The sequence below is a fragment of the Lactuca sativa genome, chromosome 8 (assembly GCF_002870075.4).
Source record: "Lactuca sativa cultivar Salinas chromosome 8, Lsat_Salinas_v11, whole genome shotgun sequence".
Taxonomy (NCBI): Eukaryota; Viridiplantae; Streptophyta; class Magnoliopsida; order Asterales; family Asteraceae; genus Lactuca; species Lactuca sativa.
Genome location: NC_056630.2, coordinates 190,949,007 through 190,961,880, shown reverse-complemented (window position 1 = coordinate 190,961,880; position 12,874 = coordinate 190,949,007). Strand labels below are relative to the sequence as shown.

The window sequence follows — 12,874 nt, the reverse complement described above, 5'->3', positions numbered from 1 at the left end:
TTCCTGAGAAGATTTTCGAGATCTATGAAGTTCTAAGAGCATAGATCATGAAATGTTGTGGGTTAAGAAGAGATTTTTGGTGTAAACTTAAAGTTAAACCATAAAGTCAAACAAGAACTTACCAAAAGTGATGAGTTTTGAAGAAGAGTTCTTGATCTTTCATAAGACACACTTGAAAATTTAGAGATATGGTGAGTGAATTCTTGATGCTCTAGAGAGCTTTTTGGTGGAGTTGAAATGAAAGAAAATGAGAGTGGTGAGACACTCTTTGACCAAGAGTTAAGAAGAAGAGAGAATGAGAGGGAAAACCTTGAATGGAAGTATGGGATTAGGTAATTACATTAAGTGTATTAAGCTTAATTGCATGAAGGATATTAATGAGGTGTCATGATCTTAATATGTCTCCATATTTCATTTCTTTTTTTTTTTAATTGGGCCGAGAATGGGATAGTGTGAGGAGAAATATAGTGCTAGAATTGAATATACTTGAAACTACAAGGTCCAAGGTGGAAGTTTTCGGCCCATCGGGCCCTCTTAGGGGTTTACAACCCAAAAGAGTGAACATAATAGGTTTTAGGACCATTTAGGTTCAAGAAAACATCTATGGTCTATTAAGGCCAATAAAAATGAAGTGAGTCATTTTAGGCCCAACATGGCCCAAAATACTTTAGCTTGATGACTGTGGGTCCAATTAGAGCCCAAATAGGGTTCCTTGGCCCAAATTACCCAATTTGAAAGTTTATTGGCCCATTAGGCCCAATATGAGGATCCTAGTCTATAATAATTTTGAACCGAGATTTTTAGGGTTTTAGACCCATAGTTGAATATATGAGATGTATTGTATTAGGTTTTGAACTTCACTAAGAAGTTTTGATTCAAATGGATGATTTCAATTTAGCATAAAGTATGATATCTTCTTAGAGTACAAGTCTTACAATAGTTGATGTTTACATGAAAACAGAATTTCCTAGCTAAAATGCTAGTTGTGACCTTAATGTACTCATGGAAGCTTACATGTCATCTCTTAATCCCCTTTTGAAATATTACTGCTTCTAGTAGTAAAGTATATTATCCATATTGGTAAGCCATTAAAGTACATTGTTATAATCGATTAGATTTTTTTTTCAGTACAATAATAAATAACTCAATGGATGCCATAATTTTGATCCATTTCTCTTATTTCACATTGGTTTAGATACAAAAGTTATATGCAAAATAGTTGTATGTGTATGTAGTCTAAACATTTTGTGTGCTTGAAACAAACTATTATATGGTATTTTTTCTATCAAGATAGATATGAAAGGACAACGTTTAAAGAGACATGGAACTGGGCTGTGTTGCTAAAGAGTTCTTTTGGATGTATATAATAGTAAACATTATAACTTCTTGTAATGATATATCAAATTGTTGATGTCAACATACTTTTTATATGTGAATGTGAATGTGTATGTGAATTCTAATGTGAATGTTGAATTTTATTTATTAATTTAAGTTGTTTATTATAGTATAAAACATGATGTTAATTATTAAATATTTTACATATGAATGGTTTTGAGTAGTTCAACAATAATCATGACAAACAAAACAAGTGTGATTAAAAGTCAACAATTGTCACAGTTTAGCCTCTTATGTGTCTGTAAAAGTTAATAATAGTAATGAAAAACAAAAACCGTGTGACCAAACATAATTTACGGACACGGTTTAATATATTACATGTCACCAAAAGTCAACAATAGTCATGACAAACAAAAAAACATGTGACTAATAGTAGTTTATGGTCACGGGTTAATATATTAAAATGAGCATTTGTCATTTTTTAAATGTGAATCAGGTGTCTCGGAATGGTTTCATCGTGGGAATGGAATTGCAAGTTTGGAATCAAGGATGATGAAAATTAGGATTACATCATCAACATACTCTTTTAGAATGCTTCACCATATTCTTTTAGAATATAATTTCAACATATTCTTTCAAAAGATATTATACACATATTCTTTTAGAATAGACCAAATTATGATAGTTAAAAAATGTTGTTATTATTCAAAAATGACATTTGAATGACAATGTGTCTTATTATTTATTTATGAATTTTAATTTAATAAAGCTTTTTTTGTCTTATTCTTTAAGAATGCATAATAAAAATCGTTAATCCTTTTATGATTATTCAGTCTTTTGATGTAGACTAGTTCATAGAATGTAAGTATTTGATATGTTATTAGTTTTAAAAATGTTTTCATGTGTTACATTCTACCAAAAATGGTTTTATTTATTTTCTTTTAAAAGTAAAAATTGATTTCATATTCATAAGCATATTCTTTAAGAATACACACCATACTCATCAAGATATTCTGTCGGAATATCCGAAATTAAGAAATTTAATTTGAAAGTCAGATTTTCAAATCTAAGAGTATTGATTATATGTTAAAATTCAAAATTTTCATTTTTTAAAATTTAGTTTAATTGACGAAACTACGCTTACAGTCAAATTTGTGTGACTATATTGTATATATGTTATTCAATTGTAATATTATAGACACTAAAATCGTAGCCATTCATTTTTTTTTTTATCTGTTGGTACAGAATTATCTTGACGATCACACAATAGATATGAATCACATTATAATATATACATATATATATATATATATATATATATATATATATATATATATATATATATATATATATAACCAACATCAAATATCAAAAATTATTTTGATAGGAAAGTAAGAAGTTATATATATATATATATATATATATATATATATATATATATATATATATATATATATAATTTCTTATATTTGAATCGTATAATGATTTATTTTGTTGGTTTGTTAAAAAAATATGTGTATAAAAAATTTCTTTTTTCCTATCAAAATTTTCTTTGTTATTTGATCTTGGTTATATATATATATATATATATATATATATATATATATATATATATATATATATATATATATATATATATATATATATATATATATTAGTTACTACCACTATGGAGTTATAGGTGGTGAAAGATGGACATTTATTACTACCTTTTTGAAGTCAAACCAATCATACTTAATTAGTCCACATCCTTATCTGTGGTACTCAGAACATTTTAATATAAGTATAAGCCTTGGCATTGCTTTTCTATTGCAAATTTGGTGAAGCCTATCTGTCTAAGTTATCTCAAATACCCATTTCACGTTTTAGTGCATCTAAAAGTCTTTTATTCAATAATACATATAGTTTTTTGTAAATTTTTCACTAGCCTTTCTTTAAAGTTTAATTTCGAGTTATACAATATAATGGAAGGTATGATTTATGTTTCATATTTCATGTACGTACTATTTTTATTCTTAACAGCAAGACTTTATTTATATTGAATAACATGATTTTCGTAGTATATGATTATTTAGGTCTTGCAGGTTTGAAGCTTAGAACATTAAACTACAATGTCTTTGACGAATTCCGTGCGCTTTTGCATAAGGTATAATACATAACATGAAAGACTATGAACATTTAGCTCACATAACTGGTATACTCTTTTCCTTTGTCATTTATACGAACTTTTTATCCTACATTTGGACTAAGATTTATCTAAAATTAACCACAATCTTTTCAATGATTTTGTTATGACTTAATCACTTAAAATTTATGCCTCGATCATTTCGGCGTTGCCATGTTCTGTTGTATTAACCTCAAACAAATTTCGTGAATCGTGATAAATGATCCCAAGTCCATATTAGCGTTTCTTGATTATCACTACCTTTGTCTATGATGAGAATCACAATTTCAACATAGAAAAGTCCATTTTGTAAAACCATGACCCGGCTAAGAAATAAGATATGTAAAAACGAGATATTTACTTTCTGATATTGAAACTCGCTAAGGTCACAACCCAAACGTTGTTCCTACCAGGATACCACTATCACTATGAACATGATCATGAAGTCAAACACGAGGTTGTACCGAGGTTCCCACAAAACTGCAAAGCATTACAGCAAGTTCCGATGTGAGAGCTCAGCTAAAAGTTCCCTTTTGGCTGGAACTATGGAGGAATTACAGCATGAATCATGGAAACCATTGAAAGGGATTGTCTTGTGCTCTGCAAATTATGTTCCTTTAACACCTATTAGTTTCTTGGATCGAGCAGCTCTAGTTTATAGCAAAAGGATCTCCATCATTTATGGATCCATCAAGTATACATGGGAAGAAACACATCGTAGGTGTATGAAGCTTGCATCGGCTCTAAACAATTTCGGGGTTTCTCGTGGAGATGTTGTAAGTAATCTTGTACATTTTGTTTATAAGATGAAGAAATGATCACACTAAGCAACGAATACCACTTTAATTTTATGCTATTTAATCATTTCGTCTCACATCCATCACAGATGATTTTAAAAATCGCATATCAATTTTTATGGGAGATATACCGTTGCTATTACAGCATATTTTTCCGTTGCTAATTTCCATTTGTGAAGTCAATTATGTTGTAATGAATCTAAATAATGCACATGAAACAAGAAATAAATGGTAATATAATTAAATAGGGTGGGCTAATATTATTAAATCAAGGCTTTTAAAACTTCATCCACTGTAGATAGAAAACAGATTACTAATTATAACTTTGACAATGTTATATACCGACTATCACTTGTTAGAGTGACGAAAATGACTAAAAATAAACAAGTTCAATGATCAATATCAACTTAAATAAAGTATACTAACAAAAATAAAACATTCAGAAAAGTTTAGTAACTAAAAATAATATAAACCTTTAAAAAAATTATGTCTTATAACCTAATCTTAAAATACATTAATGTCTCCGGTAACACCTTCAACCCCTTTGTAACACACTTTCCAACTCATCAAGCTTGACAAAGTAGAATAACACCCTCTTATGCGGTTTTATGTGCGGTTTAGCCACGCATCGGTAGAGGCTATGATTTTTGATTGGTTGGTGATTTTTTGACCGTTTGAATGGTTATTTTTTTTAAATTCAATTTTTTGTCAATTTTTCCTATATATAATACCTATCATTTTTATAAAACTTCACTCATATATTTTTTTTTATCTTTCACCAACTTTTTTCTCAAAAACTTTCATCTTTTTTCTAGTTTTTTTTTGTAAGTTTTTAACTGTTTGATGATGTGTTCTTTTTAAAATTGTTGGATTTTTTTAATGTCATGTTACGTTTTTTTTAAGTAATGCAATGTAATGTTTTTAAATTTTTAAGTAATAAAATGTTATGTTTTTATTAAAATTAAAATTTGTATTTAAATTGAATTGATTAAAAAAATTATGCCACCACTCCTTTTGTGTGACACACAACCAAAAAATGTTCTGGTGCCTATGAAGTATGGTTTCTAATGAAGTATGGTTTCTGTGACAACATTCCTCGAGCGTGGTAGCAATAAGGTTTTTGGTACATTTGGTTAAATGTACATTTGGTAGCAATAAGGTTTGGCAAGTATTAGTAGAATTTATTAATTGCTTTGCAATCGAGTTTCTTAATTTTCCTTCATATATAATGTGAATCTCATGTTGGCGAGCACGAATCTTTTTATTACAAAATCTAATGTATATTTAACAAAAAAGAAGGTGAAATAATTATATTTGCTATATATTTAGTCAATTGATTAGATTCGTATCTTGACACTGTCACCTAAGATAATCGTATTTACGGTGGAATGCAGGTAGCGACACTAGCACCAAATGTCCCTGCAATGCTAGAACTTCATTTTGCCATTCCCATGGCTGGAGCAACCATTTGCCCATTTGATATACGTCTAGATCCGAATATGCTCTCAACCCTTCTCAATCATTCCAAACCCAAGATTCTCTTTGTTGATTACCAGCTACAGCAAATTGCTACGGAAGCTGTTAATCTTCTCAAGAACACACACTCAAAAGCCCCACTCATTATTGTAATATCCGAACCCAACTACCGCCGTCCCTTCAAACATATACGTAAACATGATTATGAGAGCTTTCTGGAAGATGGAGTTGCTGAATTCTCTATAGTCCGACCACATCATGAATGTGACCCCATCAGTTTAAATTATACCTATGGAACCACATCAAGCCCAGAAGGCGTTATTTGTAGCCACCGAGGAGCTTATCTTACTTCGCTTTCCTCAATGTTCATACATGGTATGATAGAGATGCCTACATACCTGTGGACGTTGCCTATGTTTCAGTGTAATGGATGGAGCTTCACGTGGGGCTTGGCTATAGTTGGTGGCACTAATGTTTGCCTACGATCTGTAACTCCTAAAGAAATATTTGATAATATAGTGATTCATAATGTCTCGCATTATATGTGCGGAGCTCCTACTATTACCAAAGCAACCAAAGAGGCTTTTGAGGGAGGATGGAATCGAAGTGGAGATCTTCCTATTGAACATCGAAACGGGGGTATACAAGTAATGGATCATTCCAATAACATTGTAATATCTGGTGGTGAAAATATATCAATGATTCAGGTAGAAACTGTGATTTATAGTCATCCTGCTGTTCTCGAGGTTGAAGTTGTTGCAAAGCCCGATGAGCACTGGGGCCAAACTCCATGTGCATTTGTCAAGTTGAAGGAAGGTGTTCATGTTGACGCTAATGAAATTATTGATTATTTCCGAGATCGTATACCACATTATATGGCACCTATGACGGTTATTTTTGAAGATTTGCCACGAAATTTGAGTGCTAAGGTTCAAAAGTTTTTGTTGAAGGAGAAGGCGAAAAATCTCGGTGGCACTTTTTTCTTACCAAAAACTAGACCCTCGTAGTTGTAGTAAGTTATCATGTAATAGTCTTTATAAATAATCCATCTAATCTTAACGGGAGATGATATTTATATTTGTGCCACTTAAAAATGTGGTTTGACTCTTATATCATATATTTTCTCTCCATCTCTCTTCGGTTAAAATTATAATTATAATAAAGGATATATAAGTCCAATCATATCTTTTATGCGGATGAAAACACAAAGTGAATTCATAAAATTCATGTGAATAAATATTTGTTTGATTTAAATTCACTGTTTTTTTTAATGGATAGAGACTAGACTTTAGGATACTAGTGACCAAAATTTCGTCACGGAAAGTGGGGAAAATTATTCTTTTGTGGGTGTGTACTTACAAAATTCAAGTCCTTGATATGTGTGCGACTTTATTGAATATTTGTTGAAGGTAATGTTACAGAAATAGAAAACCAGATTAATGCCAAATGTAAGTAATCGTAGCTTACATTATACTTTGGACAAGAAAACAAAATTCTTTGATGAACAGAAAATGGACATATGACAACAGAACCTACTCTTTTAGTATAAAAAAAACTATATTACATAACTAACATAGAACTCTATCCAAAAACCAAGCATACTGTTGAAAGATGAAGATTTTTTCAAATGAAAATTCTCCAAGTTTGTGCAAAAAAAAATTGAGGACTCTTTTAACTTAGAGACTAATTAAATTATTCAAATCCTCATCTTTTCGGATTTCATCCATGAAATCCACCACAACCTCATGGCTCTTCTCTTTTTAACCACCATAAGCCCATTGACTTCGTTCTTCCATCAACCAACCGTGGCACCACTTAAATTGTTACTCTCAAGGCTTCTTCTTTCTCTCTCAGCAAGAAACCTTAGTCGTGTCAACTCAACCAATATATATCATATTTCTCAATTTTAAGGTTTGAAGAACGCTCTCACCTCTCTGTAACTTAGTCACTCTAAATTTTAAGGTTTTCCACCACCATCCTACAACGTCAGTCGCTGCCCTCCATAAATCCTAAGTGTCACCATGACTACTACCATTTATAGTCGCCAGCGAAGTCATCATGACCCAGGCGGGGAACTTTAGTATTAGAGTAGATCTATTTAATAAAACTCGGCTTCAAAAAATCAAAAATTTGGCGTTTATATCTTTCTCTCTGTAAAAGGTGGGATTTCAGCTTTTTATACGTATTCTTTTGTATGCGCCCCATCTCTGTTTGTCCCTCTCTTTGTTTTTCATTTACTTTCTTTTCTATTAGACAACAGCATCCGACCAATGCCATTGTGATGTCATTCTCTGTGTCATATAGATATAATGGACAAACTCGTGTCATATAATGGACAAACTCGCAAGCAAAGTATACTATTGCCATCTAAAAGCTTTATAAATATACTTATACTTTTTTCTATTATATAAAAAAGTATTAGTTCTCGAGTGATGTTGAAGTGCTTAATGGTTGCTAGAATACCGAGGATCAAATATGTGTGTTTTCTTATATGAACAAGTTGGGCGATTAAAGATATTTTCTGTCCCTAGATGTTGCATATCATGAATTTGATTGAAACTGATTTTATTAACTTAGATGTTGGCTAATGTGGATAAAAGCTTAATTACTTCGGTGATTAATGACATTTTTTCCCTGGAAGATATGGAAGATACGAAATTATTTTTGATGCTCATTTAAAACTTTGTTTTGTCAGGAGTGGTGAATTTGGTAATAGACAGTTGTGCCCCCAGCCCCACAAGCTCTCATCATTAGTTGGTGTTAAGTAATTTTTGTTGCTTACTGACCTTTCTGCCCCTGGATGGTAGTAGAAAACAAAGGGGGTAAGATCCAGTAAAATGAAAAAACTCTAATGCATCAAACAACCCAAAAATCCAAATCACAAGAACAATATTAGTTCAAGTGGAATACGACTAATATATCAAACTACAATCAATCGTCTACAATGAAAAATACTACGTAAAGCACTAAATCAGGGAGACACGGAGATTTACGTCGAAAACTCAAATGGGGAAAAAACCACGGACGGAGGAAGCCGATAACCAATCCACTAAAATATTACAAAGTTTAAAGAGCTTTATCAAATAGATTATAATTAGCTATAACTAGGGAAGAAACCCGCTTTGCGGGATTGGATACGCTAAAGAAAAAACACAAGTTCAGATGTATCGAATTAAACAAATCATGGTAGTACATTTTCATTTCTTTCCATCCAACAACTATTACCCTCCCCAACATCTATTTCCTCCATTAATAAGTCATCAAAGTCAAAAGTCCAAAAAAAAGAAGGTCAAATCAAAATGTTATGATACATGAATGGAAATAATGAAATAAAGGATTAATTTGTTATGACTGACATCTCAGAGATGTTTGGAGGCTTTAGGAATGAATCCAACCTGTATTTTTAATAAAGAAACACTTAACTCTTTTTCTTTCTCGTCTGTTGAATTTATCGTTGCCTTTTCAGGCAATCTCTTCTTCTCTCTAAGTGCTTCTGCACTGTCATACAACCAAAAAGGACGTAATAAGGAAATATTATATATGAAGTTAAAAGACGAAGAAGTGGTTGTAGAAAATGAAAAAAAAAAAAAAAAAAAAAAGAGAGAATGATATGAAGCTAAATGCTAATTTAGATAAATTGGAGATAAGTTACCTGCGAAAAGGTAAAATCATCACTAATTTTGGCTCATCCATAATCGTGTCTAGAAAACTACTGAATCCAGTCTGAAAAGATAACTCTGTTTGATCAAAGAAAGTAATGTAACTATGATAGATCAATCTCAAATCAATGCATGAATTATGTTTGATTGTTGTGAAAACAAAAATTCAAACATTGATAATCAAAAAACAATTTCAAGAACTGCTAGTACAGTAGTACTAAAAAAGAAATTAAAAAAAAAAAAAAAAAGATGGAAATGAATACCTTGCTTTCAGTCGTTGTGAAGAGTTGCATTCTTCAATATTCTTGTCTGAAACTCTAAGTCTTGCTTCTTTATCTCAGTTAATTGTCAATAGCTTGCTTCTGAAGAACACATATTCAAGAAAAAAGAAATTTGAGAAATCACAAATTAAAAAATCACAAACAGTCAAAAGCATAATCAAAAAACCAATTGACCACAAATATTAGAAAAGAAAAAAAGGCCAAACCTCATTGTCTACTACATGCGTCTAAGAATCGATGCAAAACTGCACAAATTGATTTACCTCCTTACATTTACAATCTAGAAATAGAAAACAACATTATTCACTTCCTTCCACTTGTTCCAATGCGAGGTTTCCCTTTAACCTCAGACTCCTGTAACATTAATAACAAAATTTTTATGATTTTCAGCACCTTTGCCCCAGTCATAACAGACCTTAAACATTACGAATATAATTAATTAACTCATTATATATCAAAATTTAATCTTTGAACCCTTGATCACATTTCATAAAATAGAATCCATCTCTTACAGGATTCTCTTTCTACCAGGATTATTAACATAAAGGAGTAAGCTCCATCTTAAACTTTTTACCGTTTTACCCTTCTATATCTGTTTGTGCCTCTCCAACATCTGAAGCACCAACCATTGAATCCCAACAAAACCCCAGGTGCAAATGGAGGGTAAATTTGTAATTTTGTACAGAGTTGGATGCTCGAGAGGGGTTGGTTTGAAACTTTATCATCAAATTATAATGATTCTTTCTTTTTGGTTATAAGTGTAGGGGTAACAGATGCAATTCCAATGAGAAACAATGTTACTATTGTATGGATGTCATATAGGTCTCCAATTGACTGTAATTCTCCAAGAGTTATTACTACCTATAGAATTATGAATAATTAAATAATTAATACAAAAAAAAATCACACAAAATAGAAGAAAAGGAAGTAAATTGTACCTTAACTGTGACATAGGCAGCTAGAATGAGCATAATATATTATATACAACTTTAAGTATTGAATATTACTTGTCTGTAATGGATATGATATATAAAAACTAAGGAATCAGAAAAAATCATAATTAAAACATATATATAGACTTAAGAATGGTACCTTATTATAATCAATTGGACCAACTGTAGCATGATAAACATCAATTCTCTTTTCAGTTCGTGCAGTAAATGAACAAAAATGTTAAGCCACTAAATTTTTTATTTTTTTTTAAATAGGTCGAGAACATAAGCATTGTGTTTGTAGTTTAAGTTTTCCGATAATAATAATAATAATAATAATAATAATAATAATAATAATAATATGCATATATTCTTTTGACTTAACAAAAACTCCTTAATTGTTAGTTAAAATCAATTAAATTATAAATTAATTACTAATAGAAGAATATAGAAAATAGTTACCAGTTCCATAAAGAAGACGACAGTTTGGGGTGTTGCTATTGGCACCTAATTAAATGGTCAAAACCACCATTTCATTAAAACCCAAATTGAAATGACAGCCAACATATTATATTAACTATTAAACAATTATATATTAAATTTGATTTTATATCTAACTTAAAATAGAAAGTCCTATAGTTTACGTATTTTTTTTTACTTTTCATTTTTTTGAACGGCACTTTCCTATATATATATATATATATATATATATATATATATATATATATATATATATATATATATATATATATATATATATATATATATATATATATATATATATATATATATATATATATATATATATATATATATATATATATAGGAGCGTTTAATCGAGAACATTTGAAAACAAATTTGAAAAACACAATTGTTTTAATTAAAATTATAAAATAATATTTATATAAATCAAAAAAAGACAAAATACATAATGGTCTGTAAAACTTATTCAATAACTTTGGATCAAATACGATTATTTCATAATTAGCCAAAGAACAAAAAAAAACTCTCTCGTCTCCTTCAACCACCTTTGATGAATATTATCACAGTCACCACCGCCGTCGGCGACCTCACCACCGCCGCCACCCCCACCACCGCCGATGGCGATCTTGTCACTGTCGGCCCCATATTTAAGATCATGAATAGTCGTTAGCTCTTCTCCGGTGTACCGTCGCCATCTCTGACCATCGATAAACTATCAATTATTACATGTACAAACTCAAGTCGATTTCAGATCTGTGATTTCCGGATCAGATCTACAATATATATATATATATATATATATATATATATATATATATATATATATATATATATATATATATATAGGGTTAGGATCATTTTAGAACCCATATATTCATGAGAACCCAACAACCTTTTGTTTAAGACTTTTTTCGAAAAAAGTTTATGCATCTCCAAATTCATTTGGAATTTCAGTCATAAGTAGATTTGGATTATACATTACTTGTTGTAGGTTGAAGTATAAGCTATGTATGAATCGATTGTACCTGGTTAAAAATTAAATCTCATAATATGTGTTGTGCCTACAGTTTCTAGTTTAGATCAAACAGATTAGACCGCATATAATCAGGTGTATAAGTAGAATACTACGTGTATAAGGATACTCAATTGGCAGCTCTTTAGTTGGTTGATCTTGAGTTTGTGGGTCATGGTTTAAATTGAGATGAGTTATTCTAAAAAGTTTATTCTTTAGGAGGGACACCCATGAGTAATTTTGTGAGCAGCAGGTTCACAAATCGAAGTTGGTGACAATGCGATATAGTTTAGTAACTTCCTTGCTAAATTTGATTTAACATGTCTTGATTGTTTTTAAAATAGTAAATTACTAAAATTGTTTATGTGGTTTGGTTAAAATTACACGTTTGATCCCTAATTTTTATTTTGCACTCGGATCGTCCATTTGGTTTGATTTTGTTACGCTTTTCGTCCCTATGATTTGGTTAAAATTGCACATTTGGTCGCTAACTCTATGTATATAAGAGACAGAAAACGCAATAAAATCAAACCATAGGAAAGATCTGAATGCAAAAAAAGTTAAAGACCAAACGTACAATTTTGACAAAACGGTAAAGACGATTCAATAATTTACTCTAATAAAAATGTTATAAATTGACCGTTCATTAAAATTATAAATTTAAAATGTTAAAATATATAATTAATAATTAGTAAAAAAAATAGATTTTATTGGAAATGAATTTACATTTAAAGT

The 12,874-nt window shown here is 30.3% G+C and overlaps 1 protein-coding gene and 1 long non-coding RNA gene across 4 annotated transcripts; one reads left to right on the top strand and one right to left on the bottom strand.

Moving 5' to 3' along the window:
• Window positions 1-3,166: 3,166 nt before the first annotated feature.
• Window positions 3,167-6,956, top strand: LOC111882423 (butanoate--CoA ligase AAE1). 3 transcript variants are annotated; one of them, XM_042897824.2, is made up of 4 exons: window positions 3,167-3,306; window positions 3,420-3,481; window positions 3,913-4,275; window positions 5,691-6,956. In XM_042897824.2, the coding sequence occupies exons 1-4, from the start codon at window positions 3,300-3,302 to the stop codon at window positions 6,777-6,779; spliced, it is 1,521 nt and encodes a 506-aa protein (XP_042753758.1). In that variant the 5' UTR covers window positions 3,167-3,299; the 3' UTR covers window positions 6,780-6,956. The 3 variants fall into 3 exon arrangements, with proteins under 3 accessions (XP_042753758.1, XP_023734559.2, XP_052623032.1); XM_023878791.3 differs by having other exon boundaries at window positions 3,411-3,481; XM_052767072.1 differs by lacking the exon at window positions 3,167-3,306 and having other exon boundaries at window positions 3,331-3,481.
• A 1,987-nt stretch (window positions 6,957-8,943) lies between these two features.
• On the bottom strand, window positions 8,944-10,811 carry LOC122195550 (uncharacterized). The gene is made up of 3 exons (XR_008225653.1): window positions 9,695-10,811; window positions 9,425-9,509; window positions 8,944-9,270 (listed from the first exon to the last, which is right to left on the bottom strand). It is a non-coding gene; the product is annotated as an uncharacterized LOC122195550 (long non-coding RNA).
• Window positions 10,812-12,874: the final 2,063 nt, after the last annotated feature.

Excerpts from the sequence above, each read along its gene's own strand:
- LOC111882423 (XM_052767072.1), top strand. The coding sequence starts at position 3,383 with ATGATTTTCGTAGTATATGATTATTTAGGTCTTGCAGGTTTGAAGCTT. Across the intron at positions 3,482-3,912 it reads TCCGTGCGCTTTTGCATAAG|GATACCACTATCACTATGAA; the intron begins GTATAATACATA and ends TGTTCCTACCAG. Across the intron at positions 4,276-5,690 it reads GGGTTTCTCGTGGAGATGTT|GTAGCGACACTAGCACCAAA; the intron begins GTAAGTAATCTT and ends GGTGGAATGCAG.